The sequence below is a fragment of the Rhinatrema bivittatum genome, chromosome 1 (genome assembly GCF_901001135.1).
Source record: "Rhinatrema bivittatum chromosome 1, aRhiBiv1.1, whole genome shotgun sequence".
In the NCBI taxonomy this organism is placed as follows: domain Eukaryota; kingdom Metazoa; phylum Chordata; class Amphibia; order Gymnophiona; family Rhinatrematidae; genus Rhinatrema; species Rhinatrema bivittatum.
Window position 1 is genome coordinate 268,251,000 of NC_042615.1, and position 20,895 is coordinate 268,271,894.

The window sequence follows — 20,895 nt, forward strand, 5'->3', positions numbered from 1 at the left end:
AAAAATCAGGGGTTGAGTGGGTGGGAAAAACAGACACTAGAATTAACTATCACTGGCTTGCTTATTACCTCAGACACACACAAACTCTAAAGAATATATCCCACTATATCACCTTTCTCCAAACATAACCAATACACTAGTATCAGAGGCACAGTTTGAAATAGCAAGATCTATTCTTACCAGGGCATTCCATATACTTTCCAGTCTTATCTCAGAGGTCTTCATAAGGGGAGGAAGCAGCATGCTCAGTGGTTTGGAAGGAAACTGATCATCAGTCTCAATGGTACACTTAGCCACACAGTCATCCCACAGACTGCTTATCTCACCCTTTCCATCAGGAATAACATGCGGCATTCCGCTCCAAACTTTGGCCCCTCCTGCTGGAGTTCATGGTGCGTCATCACTAAGAACCAGCTCTGGAGACTTGGATATTTTGGACTGACTTGGAGGCTGATGTTCAGTGGAGCTTAGGGAACCTCCTCCCCACTAAAACCTTCAAATGGATCGTCAGCGGGGATAGAAATCCCCTCAATATCTTCAAATGATTAGCTCGTAAAGGCATCCATGGAATGCTATCCTGGGGATAGAACTCCTGAATCAGAGGGAAAAAATCTTGGCTTTCCTTTTTTCTTGAGTGACATCGTAGGAAAACAGCCAAAGACTCAAATCCAAACAAGTCGTTCATACCGTATCTTAAAGTGCTTCCCCCTCTAGTCAAGATCAGCTTCGGGTTTTCCTAGATAGGAATCACCTAGCTTTACTCATTTTCTCAATCATAAACAGAGGGAATTATAATAGCCAATCCTATCAAAGAATTCCACATAGTATACAGAGTTTGCAACTCCTCCAGAATACAGCAACACACATTTTAGTTGGGAATAAAATGAGCAAATCATGCCAGACCTGGAGGAGCTGCACTGTCTGCCTATTCAGAGTTGGACTGAATTCAAAGTGTTTTCAATAGTTTCTGTATGTTTGAACTAACTGGGCCCAGATTATTTGTCCACACTTCTGCAATGCTATCAGACAACAAGAACCCTCAGGTTCGCTCAACAAGCTCTCTTGGCTGAGTCAACTTTGGAATTGTACATTTAGCTGCTTTGTTCTGGCAGTCTGGAATTCTATTCTATTAGAGGCACATGAGGAAACTTCCTATTTAATATTTTGAAAAAAAAATTCAAAATTGGTTATTTTCTTTGGATTATGACTGATTGAAGGAATTCAAAGAGCTTGCCAGAGTTATCTATGGGGTCCTATGGGATCAAGTGATCTGTGATGTTAGTTGGACTTAACTTGATTAGGTTTTATTTTATTATTGTTGTGCTTGATCTTATTTACTTTGTGATTACATTGCTGTTCATTTGGTTTTATTTATTTATGCTCTGTTGTTGTTATAGTGATTATTTTATTATTGGAATCTGCTTTGAATTCTCTCAAGAGGCATGGCAGAATATCAAAACAAAATAGATAAAACATGGAGTACGAGAAGAGTAAAATCACACCATCGCTGAAAGGATTTAAAGAACAATGTTTTCACTGCCTAAGGATGTTTGCTGATTCACTATCAGTCATAAGGTAGTACTGTTTTGTAGGATTCCTGATCTTACATTTGGGGAGAAAAAATACATAGAACAGGACTGAACAAAATGTGTGGTGGCAGCTAAGAGCTTTGGGACCAAATTGCAATAGAAAGAAACCACAACTGCATATGTTTCTTATGGGAGGTGTTCAATGTCTGGCGTGAAGGTCTGAATTCTTGCATAGGGGGTAGACAAGATGGGGTTATAATAGTGGTGATGGAGGACAAAATTTTATTAGAAAAGTATGAGGTGAAAAAGTAAGATGACAGAGAAAGGTATAGAGACAGAGGGGGAAGGAGATGAAGGAAGGGCAGAGACAAAAAAATAGGAAAACTCAAAAGGAGAATCAGGAAAAGGAATCTCGAGGAGACAGTAAAAAATAAGGCAGACAAGAGAGAAAGAATATCACAATGAAGAGGGAAAAAAGCTTGGACAGCAAAAGTAGAAATAAGCCTTATTTTTACTTGTTGGAAAATGTAACTTTTTAAAGCTTCTATATTGTGCAATTTGTTCTTACTTTTAAATTATACATGTGATGTGTCACATTTTTCAATGGTAGATAGATATTTACTGTAAGTTTTACCTCTTCTTCTTGATCTTGAAGCCATAATAATCAAATACAAATCTGGGCTGTATGTGATGCTGTGTTGGACATGGGACAGAAAGAGCAGCTAGTAACAGGGCTCGATTTTGAGGTGGGAGAACTAGGCTATCGTCCGGGAAGCTGTGAGCTGGGGGGAGGTCCTGGGCAACACCAGTATCACTCATCCCGCAGCAGCTGGAGAGAGGCCCGATGGCTGCGACGGCTACCATCCCACTGCAGCAGGGGGGGAGACATTTTTCATCCAGGGCACTATGTGCCCAAAATCCGGCCCTGGCTAATAAGCAGCAAGAGGAAGGGAAGAATGCGACAAAGGAGCAATGGAGAAATTACTTACCTTATAATTTCATTTTCCTTAGTGTAGACAGATGGACTCAGGACCAATGGGTATAGTGTGCTCCTGATAGCAGTTGGAGACGGAATCAGATTTCAATCTGACGTCAGCCCTAGTACATATATCCCTGCTCTTCAGTATTCTCTTCGAAAAGCAATTGTGGATATATGTGTGACTGAATAACTTCACTAACATGGTTATCTTGATTAACTTGAATAACTTGGTTAACGTGATTAACTTGAACTGGTTGATGTGGTTATAGCTGGAGACTGCCAGTGCACTCAACCGAGAAATGCCGACACCCGGTAGGTATGGGTGTCTTAATTAGAGGGAAGCTTGGCTTACCCATGTTTGTCTTGCTCTCAGGGATTGTCACCCGAGGTTTCCGTGTTTGTTGGCAGCCGTGGGCAAGATGCTGAGTCCATCTGTCTACACTAAGGAAAACGAAATTATCAAGTAAGTAATTTCTCCATTTCCTAGCGTGTAGCAGATGGACTCAGGACCAATGGGTTGTACAAAAGCTACTCCCGAACCGGGTGGGAGGCTGCCCGTGGCCCACTTAGTACTGCCCTTGTGAATGCTGTGTCCTCCTGAGCCTGAACATCCAGGCGGTAGAACCTGGAGAATATGTGAATTGAGGACCATGTCGCCACCCGACAGATCTCGGCGGGTGACAGCATCTTGGTTTCCGCCCAGGACACTGCCTAGGCTATAGTGGAATGTGCCTTGACTTGTAGAAGTGGAGGCTTGCCTGCCTCTACGTAGGCCGCCTTCATAACTTCTTTGATCTAGCGGGCTATGGTTGCCCATGAGGCCGCTTCCCCTTGTTTCTTCCCGTTGTGAAGGATCAATAGGTGGTCCATCTTCCGTACGGATTCCGACCTTTCCAGGTATCGGACTATGAGTCTGCCGATGTTAAGATGGCGAAGGCGGCGAGATTCTTCTGAGTCCTTATGCTCGTCCGGCGATGGCAGCGAGATGGTTTGGTTTAGATGGAAGTGAGAAACCACTTTTGGAAGGAAGGAGGGGACCGTGTGTAGCTGTATGGATCCCGGTGTGAACCTGAGGAACGGTTCTCAACAGGATAGTGCTTGAAGCTTCGAGATGCAATGGGCCGAACAGACTGCCACTAGAAATGCAGTCTTCAATGTTAGTAGTCGGAGGGACAGACCACGGGTGGGTCTGAAGGAGGATCCTGCTAGGAAGTCTAGGGCTAGATTGAGATTCCATAAAGGTACCGGCCACTTCAGAGGTGGTCGGATCTGTTTGACCCCTTTCAGGAAGTGGGAGACGTCCAGGTGAGAGGTAGGCTGCTGCCCTCCACCTTGGCTCAGTAGCAGGCCAACGCGGCCACCTGCACCTTCATGGAATTGAGATACAACCCCTTCTGTAAGCTGTTCTGCAGGAATTCCAGGATCATGGGGATTTTGACTGTCCGCGGGAGGATGTTGCGGTCTTCACACCCAGGCTTCGAATATTCTCCATATTCATATGTAGGTTAGAGATGTGGAAAACTTGCGTGCTCGGAGCAGAGTGACAATCACCGCCCCTGAGTATCACTTTTCTTCAGGCATGTCCTCTCAATGGCCAGACCATAAGAGAGAATCGAGTTGGGTCTTCGTGGAGGATCGGGCCTTGTTGGAGCAGATCCCAGTGTGGAGGTAGAGGGAGAGGGCTGCCTGTCAGTAGTCTTCACATGTCTGCATACCACGGCCTTCTTGGCCAGTCCGAGGCCACTAGAAGTACTGGTCCCCTGTGGTCTATCTTGCGGACGATCCCGCCCAGTAGCGGCCATGGAGGGAAGGCGTATAGCAGGATTTCCTGTGGCCAGGCCTGGACAAGGGCATCGATCCCTTGGGATTGTGGTTCTCGTCTGCGACTGAAGAAGTTGGGAACTTGGACATTGGACCGGGTTATCAGGAGGTCCATGGCTGGTGTTCCCCAGCGGTTTACTATCAACTATCGACAGCCTCCGATCCCCTGGGTCTAGACTTTCTCTGCTGAGGTAATCCGCAGTGACGTTGTCTTTTCCTGCGATGTGGGCAGCTGAGATCTCTTGTAGGTTTGATTCCGCCCACACCTTTAGGGGATCTATTTCCAGGGACACCTGTTGGCTTCTGGTTCCTCCCTGGCGGTTGATGTAGACCACTGTTGTGGCGTTGTCCTACATGACTCTGACCGATTCGCCCCGGAGTCTGTGACCAAGGACTTGGAGGTAGTCCCACATCTTGGGGTGAAGACTGCTTAACAGGTTTCACAATTGGTTCATCAGTTTTGTTCTCCTTGGAGGAGTCAGAATGACCTCGTTTTGTCTGGTGTCAAACCGGACTCCCAGGTATTCCAGAGATTGGGAGGGCTGCAGACAGCTCTTGTTTGTGTTGACCACCCACCCGAGGTTCTCCAGTAGGGTTTTGACTCTGGTGGTCGCCTGATGACTTTCCTCTGGTGACTTTGCCCTTATCAGCCAATCATCCAGATATGGGTGTATGAGGATTCCTTCTTTCCTCAGTGTCGCTGCCACTACAACCATGATTTTGGTGAACGTTCGGGGTGCTGTGGCTAGCCCAGGTGCCTGGAACTGGTAGTGGTGGTCCAGGATCGTGAAGCATAAAAAACGCTGATGCTCGTGATGGACCAGGATGTGCAAGTAGGCTTCTGACAGATCCAGGGATGTGAGAAATTCTCCTGGCTGTATCGCCCTTATGACTGGGCGTAGGCTTTCCATGCTGGAAATGAGGTACCCTCAGGTGGCGGTTGACAAACTTGAGGTCCAGGATGGGCCGGAACGAACCCTCTTTCTTGGGAACGATAAATTAGATGGAATAGTGCCCAGTATTTTGTTGATGCGTGGGCACCGGCGTTATGGCCTTTAAGTCAAGCAATTTTGTCAGTGAGGTTTCCACTGCTGTCCTCTTGGAAAGGTCGTGGCAGGGAGATTTCACAAATTTGTCCGGAGGAATGTTGTGGAAGTCCAGATAATATCCCTCTCGAATGATGGTTAGGACCCACATGTCCAAAGTTATCTCAACTCATCTTTGGTAGAATAGGGCAAGTCTGCCCCCTATGGCTTCTTCCTGTGGATGGGTTGGCTGATCTTCATTGCGGGGTGCAGCTGGAGCCTGGACCCGTGCCGGTTCCCTCTTTTGCTGTGTTTGTTCCGAAAAGACCGGCCCCTGCCTGCGGGGCGAGATACTTGATATGTACTTTTGTACGGTTTGAAGCGCTGTGATCCTCTGCCCTTAGATATTCGGGGGAAGGAGCACTGGCTTCTCTTGTTCTTGTCCTCCGGTAGCCGCGGTATACTGGGGATTCGCCCCATTTGTCGTCTAACTTATCCAGTTCACTTCCGATGAAGAGGGTTCCCTTAAAAGGCATTCTTGTGAGTCTCATCTTGGACGTCGCGTCAGCTGACCAGCTTCGGAGCCAGAGTTGCCTTCTGGCTGCCACAAAGGACGAAATGCCTCGGGCTGCGGTGCGCACCAGGTCAGAGGTTGCATCCGTGAGGAATGATACTGATGGTTCTAGTGCTTCGACGGGTGTGGTGGCGTTCCTGGTCTTTGATAAGCAGGTGCATGTCACCATGGCACAGCAGGCCACGATCTGTAGTGACATAGCTGATAAGGATGTTTGAGGATGGATTCCAGACGTCTGTCCTGGGCATCCTTGAGTGCTGCTCCTCCCTCGACTGGGATGGTAGTGCACTTTGAGACCACGCAGACCATGGCATCCACTTTGGGGAATGCCAGGAGATCTTTGGCAGCGGGGTCCAGGGGGTATAGGGCTGCCAGGGTCCGTCCCCCCTTGAACGTGGCCTCCGGAGCCTCCCATTCCAGGTCAATCAACTGTTGAAAGGCTTGCAGCAAAGAGAAATGGTGGGAGGCCTGACGGAGTCCCTAGAGGAGGGGGTTCGTCTTTGGTTCCCCTATGGCACTCGTGCCTGGGATAGCGAGCTCTTTCAAGCTGCGAGCCACGAGGTCTGATAGTTTGTCTTTGGCGAAGAACCGCCTCATGGTTCGGTAAGGTTCCGTTCCTGGAGGGATTTCCCCTTCCTCCAAGGAGTCTTGATCCTCGTCCGAGGTGTCTGTGTCCCCAGTGTTGGGGCTTTGAAGTAGGAGGGGCACTTCTCTGGGTTTAGAGGGTCCCGGGATGTTAAGATCCTCTGGGGAGGCTGTGGTTGTGTCATTGGGGGCGCCGGTTGCATGTGGACAAAGGTATGTAGGCCTTTGAAGAATTCTACCCAGGAGAAAGATGCTGGGTCTAAATTGAGAAGCGTTGCGTCCCTGGGGAGCCCCATTTGAGGGAGGCTCCCGCTGGGGGTAGCCAGATCTGGTGTGCTGTCGGTGGATCCGGATCCCAGTGCCGGCTGGAGAGGACCTTGGCCTGGTTCACCCAGAGCCTCCTCGCACTGTAAACACAGGGCTGTGGCCTCTTCGTGCTGCGCAACTCTGATGTGGCATGCTGGGCAGAGGACCTGAACCTTGAGCTTCTTGTCCGGTGGTGCCATGGTTTGTGTGCGTAGGCTTGCAGAAAACTCCAGTTTGTGCGTTCAGCCGTACGCTGGGAGGCTGAGTTATGCACCCAAGGTGCGCCGAAGTTGTGCGTGTAGGTCGGATGCACGCTCAATAAGAAGTGCGCGCCACTGTGCGCATGGGGTTTACTTATGTGCCGGCACAGTTGAGCGTGTGGCTGTGCGCCTGGAACCCTTGTGCGCATCGCTGTGCGCACGGCACTTATGCGCGCGCCGGTGTGCGCACAAGTGATTTTGTGTGCATGGCTTGCCTCTGTGCGCATGGATCAAATCGGCAGACAGGGTGGCGATCAAGTAAAAATGGTGACAGCGACCATGAGAGCAATATGGCGACCACCTCAGAGGGTCTCCATGTGGGAGGACCCTCGTATTGGACCGGGGTCTAGCCCGGATAGGGCTGATCAACCCGGTAGCACTGACGCCGGCTGGCGATCTGTGTGGCTATTCGAGCCTCGGAGACCGGAGACCTTTAAGAAGTTTTCTACCTTACCTTGTCTCGGCGTTTCCCGGTCTTGTTCCGGGCGGTCTCCAGCTGCGGCGGGAGAGGGAAAAGTACCTTCACCGCCGCGCTCGAAATTGCACCAGCTGCCTCTCAGCCGCACCAGTTGCCAGGGGCTAAGTCCATGGCGGGAACCAGCTGCTGGACCGAGGCCTACCTCTGAGGGATTGCGGAAATCACCTCAGGAATTCTCAACTGGGGGAGGGACCAGTAGGTATCACCGCAGGAGAGCGGGGCTCGTCTGTAGAGGTAAGATTTCTTCTTTGTTTTAGATTTCTTTGGTTAGAATACTCTAACGCTGTGCAAGTGTGGATAGAGTCCCGAACTGCTATGGAGACGGAGAAATACTGAAGAGCTGAGCTTCCTGCAGTGCTATATGTACTAGGGCTGATGTCAGATTGAAATCTGACTCCATCTCCAACTGCTATCAGGAACACACTATACCCATTGATCCTGAGTCCATCTGCTACATGCTAGGAAATGAGACAATGCAGTAAGAAGGGAGGGCTGGAAAAGGTAAACAACTGAGAGAGGGACAAAAGAGGAGACAATAGCTGAGAGACTGGGAAAGTGAAATGGAAAGATTGATAAGAAATGAGGAAGTAGAGATGACAATAAGAGCAAGAAAAGAGGGCAAATAGAGGGGTAATGTGAAAGGAATGGGAGATATGGTGAGAGATAAAGAGGAAGGGAAGATGAGAATGAGAGATGATGAGAAGGAAGTGAGAAGAGAGAGAGAGCTTGAGAGATGAGAAACATACTCATGGGGCACAAAGACTTCATCTAGTCCTGTGAAAAAGACTAAGGAAATCTGCTGTACTCATGTGAGAGCTTTCACATCAGTGAGAATCACAAACTACCTCTTACAAGCCCAGATAAGAATTTTCCCCATAGACACAACATGAGAAAAACTCTTTAACATATCTGGCTCCTGGAGTATACTAATGTATAAGGGTTATGTCAGAAATAAAACAGATTATAGTTACAGGGAAATTACAAGGGAGCAGATTAAATAATATCAAATAAAAAATTGTATATATATATATATATTTATATATATATATTTTTTACACTGACTGTGTAATGCTGTTTGACATGTGCACTTTGGACAGTACAGAATGATCATAGGAATATTTTTAAGACAATTACGTCTTATTAAACAAAACATAATAAAATGGGGGTTCGGAATAAGAGGAAATATGTGCTTCACCTCTATTCCCCTCCCCAGATACTAACCTTGAGGATAAAGTCATAATTTAGCTGATACTTTCATCCCGACTACTGAGAATGCTGATGGAATTATCACTATATCACATGCTGCAAACTTAAAGAAAACCTACTCAGTCCATACCCATAGTCAGAGACTTTTTTTAATCAATAAAGATGTATGTCATATATGTTTTTATGTATTAAGAACGTTTCCTATACGATCCATATACATAAATAATTAAGAAACCGTTTGTCCATTATGTTTCACACAGTTCTAAGAGTCTTCAGCATTCATTTTGCTCTTTGTACATCCCTATACACCAATGGCGTGTGGTGACATTTATAGTAGGAAATTCAGTCTTGCTCCCTCAGCCCCTTTTCCACTACCAACAATCTTGCTTCCTCCGTTTTCTCTACCCTCCCTCACCCACCTCCCCAACTTTTCAGCAGTCTCGCGCCCTCTGTTCCCTTTCCCGAATATACAAAATACAGTTGGAACCCGTGTGGCATTAGGCTTTTTGTAATATGCATTGGATGTGGGCTTGGCACAATATAGTAAACCTCCCATACCAAAACAGTACTGGCTGCCAGTACTCAAACAATACAAAACCTTACATATAATAGGGCAAAAATGCAAATATTACATCAGGCTCTAAAACACCAATACACCACCTATTAAGTAAACAGAACCAGCCAGGCTGCCTAAAAATACATGCAGAACAAATACCTTTACCTACAAATATCGTACCAGAGCTTTTGAAACTACATAGGCCCTTTCTTCAAATGTCAGACCAGAGATATTCACATATAAAGACGGGTCCTATATTGTCTCAATAGCGTACGCACAGTATTTTGGGATAATACTTATATAGTTCCAATAAGAGCTATCACAGCCTGTCAAGAATACAGTTTACCACAAGAAACAAATCTGCCATATCAGAACACTACTAACTCTCAGAACTCAAACAGCAACACCCCTTCCCAGCAAACAGCACTACTACAAATATCGAGGTAGATTTTAAAAGGAGCACGCGCAGCGCGCACACATGTACATCCGATTTTATAACCTGCACGCGCAAGTTATAAAATCAGGGGTCGGCGTGCACAAGGGGGTGCACAATTATGCACCTTGTGTGCGCCGAGCCATGCTGCCTTCCCCCGTTCCCTCCCCCTACCCTGACCTTCCCACCCCCTTCCCTTAACCTTTCCTCCCCCTAGCCCTACTCTAACCCCCCAAAAGTTTTATTTTACCTTTTGCGCCTGCCTACTGGCACAAGATCCTCCAACACAGTGGCAATGGCCGCTCTGTCGGAGGTCTCTGGCCCCGGCCCCACCCCCGGACCACCCCACCTCGGACAGCCCCGGGACTTACGTGCGTCACTTTTTAAAATAGGCCCGGCGCGCATAACTCTTTTAAAATTCGGCCCATTACATCAATAAAACATTTAAAAACAGCAGACATATCAAATAACATCCACCAATTAAAACTAATAGGGATAAAAAAAATCCTTTGTTCTCCACACCTGAGAACTTTTGATTTCTAGTCACCTTGGCATTGGCCTGGATTAGCTGGGTGGGGGGTGGGGTTGTACAAACTTTATTCTTTTTCTCTCCTCCATACACACACTCTTAACTCTCACACACATACTCAGTGGCTCTTTCTTCACCACACACACACACACACACATACACATACACACAGTGGCTTTGTCCCTCACACATACAAAAGTACTCTCTCAAACTCAGTGGCTCTCTCTCACTCACAGATACAAAGGCACTCTCTCACATTCAATGGTTCTCTTTTCTTCACATACTTAAGCACACAAAGGTACGCTCTTACACTCAATGGCTCTCTGTCATTCTTGTACACACACACAGGCACGCTCACATTCAGTAGCTCTCTCTCCCTCACATACACACAGGCAGTCTCTTACAATCAGTGGCTCTCTCCTTCCCACACTAGTACCTAATTCTAATCCACTTTGAAGTGCCAAAAAGGCAGAATATAAATTAAAGAAACTCAAACGTGAAATCTAAATTAAATAAGGGTCAGCGTATATCATGCTGGTGTGATTAAGCTAAAGCTTAACATTCCTTCTAGGCCTCCCAGTCCCTAGAACTCTTGCTGTCCAGCTCCCCAGTGGAATGGCCAAAGTATTTGGCACCCGGGGAAGATATTTACTTTGGCACACCCCTCAAGGTTCACTTCTCTCCCCCCCCCCCCCCCCACAGGCTCCCTTCTCTCTCTTGCACACATTCTCACACACCCTTTCACACAGGCTCCCGCTCACCCATGCGCCCAGTCTCTTACTTACACAACTCCCATACTCGCACACACACACAGGCTCTCAATCTCTTACTCATATACATACACACACACACACACACACACACTCTTTCCTCTCTCTCAATCACATCCCTCCCTAGCTCCTGCACCTCAGATTTGGCTAATTGGCTTGCTCAGGCATGTGTGCCTTACGGGCCCCAACCCCTCCCCCCCTCCACTAAAAGGGAAATTTTTAGACCGGCGCGTGGGCGTCCATGTGCACGCGGTTCCTGGCATGCGTACACGGACATGCCATGTTATAAAATCTGCTACCCGCACGCACATGCTCGCGTAAAGGGGCAATTTTACATCATGCCCGCGGCGACAGATTGGCCTTTGCCCAGTTCCCTCCCGGTCCACTCCAATAAAGAAGCAGACTAGGAGGGAACTTCCTAACCCCCCCACCACCACCTAACCTGCCTCGACACCTAAAACCCCACTAACTAACCTTTTTTTTTTTGTTTTCAAACTTACCTGCTCTCCGGAGCAGTAGCAGGTTGTGCGTACTGCTTGGCTGCCAGCGTGCGCTTAAGCGGAATATGGCCTAATGGCGCTGTCCCGGCCTGCCCATTCCCCACCCCGGCACGCCCCTGTATGCGTATGAAAATCCCTGCAGTGCGCGGCTCAGCCACGCGTGTATCTGCCCGTTTCGGAGCGCGCCAGGTTTTTAAAGTCCGGCCTTATGCACATAGGGGACGAGATGCCCGAAGCCATGTTCCTCCTTCTATAGACAAGCCACAAGCAGCTCTCTGGCTGGAAAAAAAAAGTTTGAAGTTGAGGGCTGGGGCCGGGGATTCACTGAATCCCTTGAAGGCCCTGACCACAGGCCACTGCTATATACTCATCCAGGTATTTTCCATTTAAGAATGTCTGGTTTATTTTTTCAAACCTATATGTAGAAGCCTCAGATCTGTTAACAGACTCTTCCACAGCCTCATCATACAGCACGTACAAATATGCAATTTAATATAATGCACTATGCAATCAAATTACAACTATTTCTAATTTTCAAAATATATTTTTCAAAGGGCTACAAAGGCGTGCAAATCAGGGAAACCAACAATTAATTTTATAGTCTAATAACCTACCTCATATACTTTAATGTACATAAAAAATGGTAAAATATATTGATGGTATAAGAATTTATCAGAGCCAAAAACTGCGTAGAGAACAGCATCAATACAAAATAAAAAAAAATGTATAAGAACAATGCAGGTCAAAAATAACCATTTAAAACACTAGAGATTTACTTTAATTCAGTCCTAATCTCCAGTTTATGCAATACCCTATGAGTTCAAATAATGATCAAAAGGCAGTTTTGGTAGTCTTATCCTGTTATTTTTTCATATTTTGGATTCAATAATCAACCTAGTGTGGTAATGCAGTCAATGACAGACATTTAAGGTGCAATTCTGGAACATCATTAGCCAGAAAATATGTGCACAAATTCCACCAATTTTCCAAGCGGATTGATGCGTTTAAGCCCACTTCGAAAATTAACCCGTCAAAACTATGTGCACAGAATTACCCTTGCTATCTGAATCATATAGGATTTGCTGAGAGAATTTACGCGTATTTTTTTTTTTTAGATCAAAAAGTATGACGTAAGTCCCAGCTCCGCACAAATTCCAGGCCCTGGAATGCCTCCTCCCTAAGCATATAATTATACACACATCAGCTGCACAATTTTTTAAAGGATCATTTCTGTGGGTAACATACTAAGTCACCGGCAAGTTCTTTTGAAAATTATCCTCTTAAAAACAAGGTTTTTTTTATTTTTTTAACTTTTGTTTCAGTGACCATGAGAGCTCCTTGAAACCGAAAATGTTGGAAGCATACAAATAAAATCTTGAAAAAATGGATATGAATGCCTAAATGTGTTTCTATTCTCTTGCACACTTCACAGACTTACGACATGGGAAGGCAACCCTCCCCCTTTTATATGCAACTGCCAAAATAAGCCCAAGTCCCAAGTCCCTGTAGTAGTTTCCTTCTTGACTATTACTGCCCCTGAACTCATTACAGTATGTAGTAGCCATGATGTCATAATCTTTGTGATGTAATAATCCTGCTGATACGGGAGTTCCTGTGACACATCAGGGTCTGGTGTATTAAAGCCCTGGACATTTGTAGTTGGTCTTTATTCAGAAGTGCTGCTACTTGTAGCAACATCAAATAATGAAAATTATCCTGAAAGGTAAGACGATCTTGTACCACTTTACCAAAATCTGCTTTAGAATACATATAAAAGCTTTTAGATTTTTAAAAAGAATTTTTTTTCTTTGTGAGCAGAAACAGACACTACGGGACAGATTTTAAAACCTGCGCGCGGGCGCAGATTTGTTCGCGCAACCCGGCGCAAACAAATCTACGCCCGATTTTATAACATGTGCACGCAGCCACACACATGTTATAAAATCCAGGGTCGGCGCACGCAAGGGGGTGCACAATTGTGCAACTTGCGCGCGCGCCAAGTGGCGCAGCCTGCCTCCATTCCCTCCCCGCCCCCCCCCCCCCGCATCTTCCCCTCCCTTCCCCTACCTAACCCGCCCCCCAGCCCTACCTAGAACCCCCCCTTACCTTTGTTGAAGAAGTTATGTGTGCCAGCAAACGGCTGGCCCGCGATCCCGGGCACAGCTGCAAATGGCTGCTGTGCCTGGAGCCTCAGGCCACGCCCCGCCCCCCCGGGCCGCCCACACCCCTCCCCTTTTTGGAAGCCCTGGGACATACGCACATCCCGAGGCTTGCACGCGCCGCTGAGCCTATGCAAGATAGGCTCGGCGCGCAGGGGCAGCCTTTCGGGGGTTACGCGTGTAACCCTTTGAAAATCTGCCCCAATGACAAATTCACTACAGACGATTTCAATTCATCTGGCAAACCAGTTCTTACCAACAACTTGTCAAATATGCAGTAATTTTCATTAGGGTTTTCGTTAATCAGTGCATCTGAGTCTTTCTTTTCCTACTAAACAAGTATGAATCTTATTCTGTACATGGACACTCACTTGAAAAATATTTCTCTACTGAAAACATTTTTTTTAAACCACCACTATAGTATACTGGAGCAGTTTTACAAATATGTTTTTCATTACTAATTAGGAAAAGTTATATCAAATTTTCCAATTTTCCTGATTTCGGTAACTTTTTTTCCCCCAATTTTAATTTTATTTGAAATTCACAAAACCATTGACTTTTTACTTTATCTGTTCAGCTAGCTGAATAGTTTTATATATATGGGATGGGACCCACCTAGAAGCCAGTGTTGGATTTGATCCCAGATTTCACAATTGACAGTTCAGGGGACTTTTACTGAGGCAGATCACTGAAATCACAAATGGACTCAATGGTTGTCAAATGGGGAAGGCAAATGGTGGGTCTTATTTTGCATAGCAGCATGAACATTTTTTCTAAAATTTCAATCAACTTAAGCAGCTTATGAATGAAAATGACATCACCTTCATCAAATCAAGGTAATTTTCAACAGAACAGATGCTGAGCCCATCCTTCCCCAAACACACTGAAACCAGTCCTTAAATGCCTTTTTTTTTCACATGAGTTGCTAAAACGTATATAAAAAGTGTGGCTTTCAAAGTCCTTAATACCTTTTCTAACTCCACATCCTGGAAAGGAAATTGGCCAACTATCTTCTTAAATACTTCCTCATTGGACACAGGTATAGGGCTGTAGTTATCAGAGTCCAGTATGTTTCTGTAAAAAAAAAAAAATTACCTTAATTAACAAGATTGAAATTACCAGATAAACTTAGAGCAACACTTCAACCTAACGAACTGCAAAGCCATTTTAATCAAATGCTTTCCACAAGTTATAGTTCTAAGATATAGCACCAGAAGCTCTCACAGACATAACTTTTTATATGAATTTCGTTCTATGCGGTTTATGTTTCTAGAGTTTTGGGAGTTCACATGAATTTATGGAAATCTGACAGGTGCCTTAAATGTAATGCACAGGTGGGCACATTATGCCATATTTTCACGGGATGTCACAAATTGCGGCATTATCGGGGACAAGTTTGTGGATTATTGGAACGAACCATGGGATGTGAGATTACATGGTCCGGTTCCCTCTTTTATTTGCATTTGATGGATGGGGGTTTTCTTTTACCTTAAGGAGAAGGGAAATTTTTGAGTGTGGCTCTAGTGATGGCTAAGAAGCAAATATTACTTAATTGGAAAACGGAGATCTTACCCTCTCTGTGGGGGCTTGGAAGGAATTGATGCAACAGATGGCATAATTGCAATTATTGAGATGAACGTCTATACAGCACCTTAAGCAATGTCTTTTATGGTGGGGTTATTTCATCTTATGGGAGAAAATTCTTAAATTGTTTTAGGAGGTTATCTAGATTCAGCCTGAATGTGTAAGTCTGTTTGGCTGTGTGTGTATGTGGTATGAGTGAGGGGAAGGGTGATACATAATAGAATCTTAGAGAAGATATTGTTGTTCTCTCTTTTCTTATTCCTCACCAAGACAGTTTTTTTTTTGTTGTACTTTTTCTTCCTGTAGGTTGATTGAATGTTTGCTTTACTGTGCTCGATTTGAGTCACTGTATCGGTTGAGAAATTACTGTTGCGGTGTTTCTCTATAGTTTGAATAAAACAGATTTACAAAAAAAAAAGGTTATGCTATGCAAACAGGTAAATTTTAAAAGGAGCGTGCATGTGTCCATAAATGCACATATAGGGCACGCAAGAAAAAATGCACTTTATTTCATATTGTACATGCAAATACATGCATATCATTTAAAATATTCCTACCGCTAGTATGTGGAGCCTTTATGCGCATACACTGCAAACCTCCTCAGCTTGTGGGTTTTGTGTTGAACGTCTCTAGGAGACCTCATGATATATAGGTTGGGTATAGCCACACCATGAGCAAGGGCAGCTTAGCTTGCAAACATAGGTCTGGATTTTTTTTAAGGTCACAGACCTTAGAGAATCTGGCTGTAACCGGGGGGGGGGGGGGGGGGGGGGGGGGGGGGGGGAGGCAGGCCTGCGAAAGCCGGCAGCGATCGCACTACCGCAGTGTTATCGCTGCAGGCTTTCGCACCCAATAGCACCATTGTTAAAGGTGGAGCTATTGGGGCACGCTACTGGCAGCGATAAGGGGTCTTACTTTTTCACAGCCAGCGATGTTTCCGCCGCGTCCGCCCTGGTGCTGTTCCAACTCCTCCTCTTCCGGTGCCGATGCCACCCCGATTTAGCTATCGCATGCAAAAAGGGACTTTTCACGTGCGAAAAGTACCTTTTCGTGTGCAATCCCGTTAGAAAATGACCACCATAGTGGGGGAGGAAGGGGGCAGGGGTAGGCAGAAAATGGTTTTCTTGTGATAGCTTATTTAGCTATGGCAGGCAGAGATGGGAGCAGCTGAGTGTGTCTTGCTAGCTTCACAGCAGACATACAGACGCTGCTAGAGTTTGTTCTTGAGGCTCCAGCGTAAAATCAGAGATAAAGATATTATGTATGTTACCTATTTTACCCAAGATGTGCCGTGTCTATACGTTGATATGCAGGAGGCTACAAGGGGCGTGAGAGCAGAGCACATTAGGCTGTGGTTTATGTGGCTCAGTTAAGTTTAGATGTGGAATACAGAGATGACAAAACAGCTACAAAATTTACAAAGCTAAAAGTTTCAGCTACGCTCTTACCTGCAAATTGTCTTTCCTTGAATCCTGACAGACCAGTCCAGTCAAGTTGGCTATGTCCTCTGACCAGTAGATGGAGGCAGAGAGAAAAACTCAGAGCTCACTTTCACTCCCCCACATAAGATTTTGGTGTTGCCTTCAGCTCTTTAGTATCTGATGCCAAAGCTAAAGCCGCTGAAGGCAGTTGTTAGGTTTGGTTTCCAAATCACCATTAGAACAAAAACCTGATACCATCACAAAGTTCACTCTTTAGTTATTAACCTAGGAACAAGAATCCCTATGCCAAGCTCACAATTAGGTCAGTTGCTTTCAGTGTGGACAACATCATGCTTGCTGTTAAAAGGTTGCCCTGGAACACGAAAGTAGATATTGTTGAAAAGAAAAAATGTCAGTACCAAAGGAAAAAATAGTAAGGGATTAAACATTACATCTGCTCTCCTCTCCCTGGGCTGCATTTCCTTGCTGGGAAAAAGGCATTCACCTCAGCAAGGGTAATGGATTTATATTTTAAAGGATGTTTATTTGTTATCCATGAAGAAAATGTATAACTGTTTTTAATTGTGTTGTAAATTGCTTAGGAAGATTTTTAATCTGTTAGGCGATAAATGATTTTAAATAAATACAATCTCTATACGTATGTCTAAATATATATATACATATACTTTTTTCTTTTTTAAACCATCATTCTCATCCTAGAGTAGGCTTTGGATTATTCTGACAGGATTCAAGGAAAGGCAATTAGCAGATTAGAACCTAACTGAACCTTTTTCATCGTCCTGCAGACCAGTCCAGACAAGTGGAATTTACCTAAGCAGTAACTTATCTGTTATTAAAGCTCTGTTGTTAAAGCTGGGAAACAGCAATCTGTTATTATTTAGAATAGTTGTGGGTGGATCCTTGGACCAGTGGCAGGTGACCACACCCTCGGGGAGATCCTGAGAGGGACCACTGGTCAGGATTAGTGTATGAGTCAGACACACACTAGTTCTTTTATTAGACAATATATTAAACCACCAGAGGTGGCAGTAGTGAGCTGGAAGTGCCCAGCTGGGCTGTAGTCCCTCAGGTACTGGAACAGCGATCCCAAGGTGGCTGAGCTGTAGAGAAACTAAGAAGGTGAGTAAGCAAGACATGCAGAGTTCAGGAACAAGTCCTTGATGGTAACACTCACACCATAGTCTCTTGAGGCAGCCTAGGAGTTGGAATGCAGTAGGCCCTCGAGGAGCGAGTACCTAGTCCCAGGGAAAGCTCTGAGAGAAAGATGGAAACTCACTAATGTTGTAAGCAGCGATGACTTCTTAGCAGAAGTGGTATTCAGGAGCTGGTCCGGGACGTGGGCCCTCAAGGAGCGAGTACCGGTTCCGGACTGCAACCTGAAAAGAAAAAGAGAGAGAGCAAGGCCCCTGAGGAGTGGGTACCTCTAGTGAAGTCCGAGGAGGCAGAGTAGCTAGGTTTGCGGAGAGCGAATTCCATCCGCAGCGACCTAGAGGAAGCTAGGTAAACTTATCTCTTGCTAACTCGTTAGCGAAAACTGAGACCTTAAATATCTGGAGCTGATGACGTCATCTCAGGGGGACGCCCCTGAGGTTCGCGCCAACGCCGGTACATCAGTCGGGCCATGCGCGCCCTTAGGCATCTGGTCAACATGGCAGCTTGGAGCATCGAGCCGGTCTGGGAACGCCAGAGGAGGACGGCCTGGAGACGCCGCAGCAGCGAGCCTTCATCAACCCTGGAGGGAGTCGCCAACGAGGTAAAGTGGGTGAAGCAGAGACGTCGGACACAACACTATCTCAGGTGGGAATACCTAGAAATGCTTCCAGGACTCCCGTGGCAAAGACTGTGCCTTTCCTCTCTGTTCCGGACGCTGCCTGAGCCCTTGTGGAGTGTGCTTTTAGGCCCTCAGGTACCGGCTTTCTCTTCAGTATGTATGTTGCCGCAATTGCTTCCTTATTCTACAGTGCAGTTGCTGCCTTAGAGGCTGCTTTCCATCTGTGGGCCCCTGCAAACACTACAATAAGTCTGACTTCGATATCTCAAAAGAGATACATACATCTAGCAGTCTGATCTCCTGCTACTGAACTTGACATTCCACTTTCCTAAAAGACCAGCAAGGAAACCACGTGATTCTCATGAAACACTACCCTCCAGCAAAAAGAGCATATTGGGTACAGTGAAACACTTTCTTTTAAAATTACCTAAGGCCACAAAGGAAATGGACTTCTGGAACAAGTCTCCTAGATGATATCCTACAAAGTTTAAAAGGAAGTGATGGCAGATCCCTTTATAACAATTTTGTTTCCAATTTAAGGAGACCTCAGGCTCCTCAGAAGAAAGTATCTAATCTGAAAGAGAAGTGATGTAGCTTCTTTTCCTATGTTCCTTGCAGCAAGCCTGCGCCTGACTCCATCCTTTGCGAGCCTTGTGTGTTATGCCTTCATCCCAATCTCCTATCGTAAAAGGATATATTTAAGTGAATTGTCTCCTTGACCAGAACCCCCCAAGCAGAGGCTCCAGACTCTAAGGTATGCTAGCCATAACCCCTGCTGTTAAGTATCCTCCCTATGTGTGCACCTCCAGAGTAAGTCCAGGGAATGTACAGGCTTCTAGCAGTTACATCCACCTAGGACTGGATGTCCTACCAGGATATCTGAACACCTCTAATTCCCGATTTCCCTTTTGGCCTAAGAAGTGTTTATCTAAGATTTTCATGAGGTTGACCTGAAACACCTGACTGAAGTGCATCACCTGACCCCCTAGTAGGGCAAAGGCTATTTCTGCCAGTCCTTATACTTCAGGGTCTCAAAAGAGTTAGCTCTAAATCCTTGTTCTTAAGATGCTGGCAATGTCAGTTGCTGCCTGGTCCTGTAGGGAAATCCCATCCTTAGACCACATCTGACTGACTTACCCAGGGACCTGAGAGCTACTAGTTTTCTCAGTTTGCTCCTGACTACTAAAGATGAAATACTTGCTACTACTACTTGGGCTGCCCACTTTGAGCTAGAAGCCAAGATTTCTGGAATTCTAGATGGCTGGCTCTGGTTCTCTGACTGGACCCAATCACCTTGGTTCTCCATTAGGATTCCTATCTCTGCTTTTACTGCCTCTGATCATACTCGCCTCACAACCTACACAGTGCATGCCAATGGCGCAAAGAACCCTAAAGGAGACTTAAGATCCATTCCCTTCTATGGGCAACTGATAAACCATCTGCTCCGATTCCTTACAAGCTCCATAAAGGGAAAAATAAATGGCCTTATGACTCTGGGCTACTACATATCGCTATGAGAGGAGAGCCCATTGAGTGAAATGCACATGGGTCTACACCTAAGGTACTATGCATAGGTCCAATGCCCGAGAATCTAGGACCTGGAGAACTGCCATGTTGGGGCAGATGTGGGATGAATGCAGTGAGAGTGGCCCATGGCATCCAAAGCCCAAAGGATGAAACACTAGTTACTATTTGAGATGATATGTCAGCATAGGGATTCACCTAGGCCCTAAATAGTATGATGTCTGATTAAAGGAAGAACCCGATTCACTCCATGAATAGTGAGGCTTTTCTACTACTTGACCAACAGGTATCTGGAGTCCCGGCCAGCGCAAAGGGTGATTGTTGCTATCTTTGAAGGATCCAGGAGAGGGCATTTGAGGAATATCTGATCACAACCCTCAGAGAGAATGAGCTGCAATACCCTTGTATTTCTATATGGAGAACTCACTAACAAAAAGGTCTGCCAATCTTCATCAAGAGACCAAGAATGGGAGAATTCCCCACCTTTGATAGCAGACATGGAATAATGACTGTGCCCCTGATGTCTTTTCAAGCAAGAGATGGTTCCAAGAACCTGTGATTAACCAAGTCACTTAATGTCATTTTCTCTGAAGCCTACACTGTAGAAGAGGGAATTCCCCCTACTTGTTTTCTACCACCCAATAGGAAAGACTCCCTGAGTTTCCATGAAGAAGTGCACCAGAACCCAGGAGTCTGTTAACAAGAAGGCAACTGCCCCAGCCAGATCTCATGTTCTAGCATTCTTCTCCAAGGAAGAGAGGGAGATGCCTAAGCTGATTGCTTTTAGCCTCTGAAATGGCTCCCAACCAGCATTGGATTTGGTTGGGGGAGGAAGGCGAAGGAACTTCTAAGAAGCACTTTGCT

The 20,895-nt window shown here is 45.7% G+C and overlaps 1 protein-coding gene across 1 annotated transcript in view; it reads right to left on the bottom strand.

Annotated features, from left to right (window-relative positions):
• Positions 1–20,895, bottom strand: part of EXOC6B (exocyst complex component 6B) — a 1,306,513-nt gene that overhangs the window by 683,111 nt on the left and 602,507 nt on the right. The window contains 1 exon segment of the mRNA XM_029594539.1: positions 14,679–14,784. Coding sequence (XP_029450399.1) covers positions 14,679–14,784 — 106 coding nt within the window.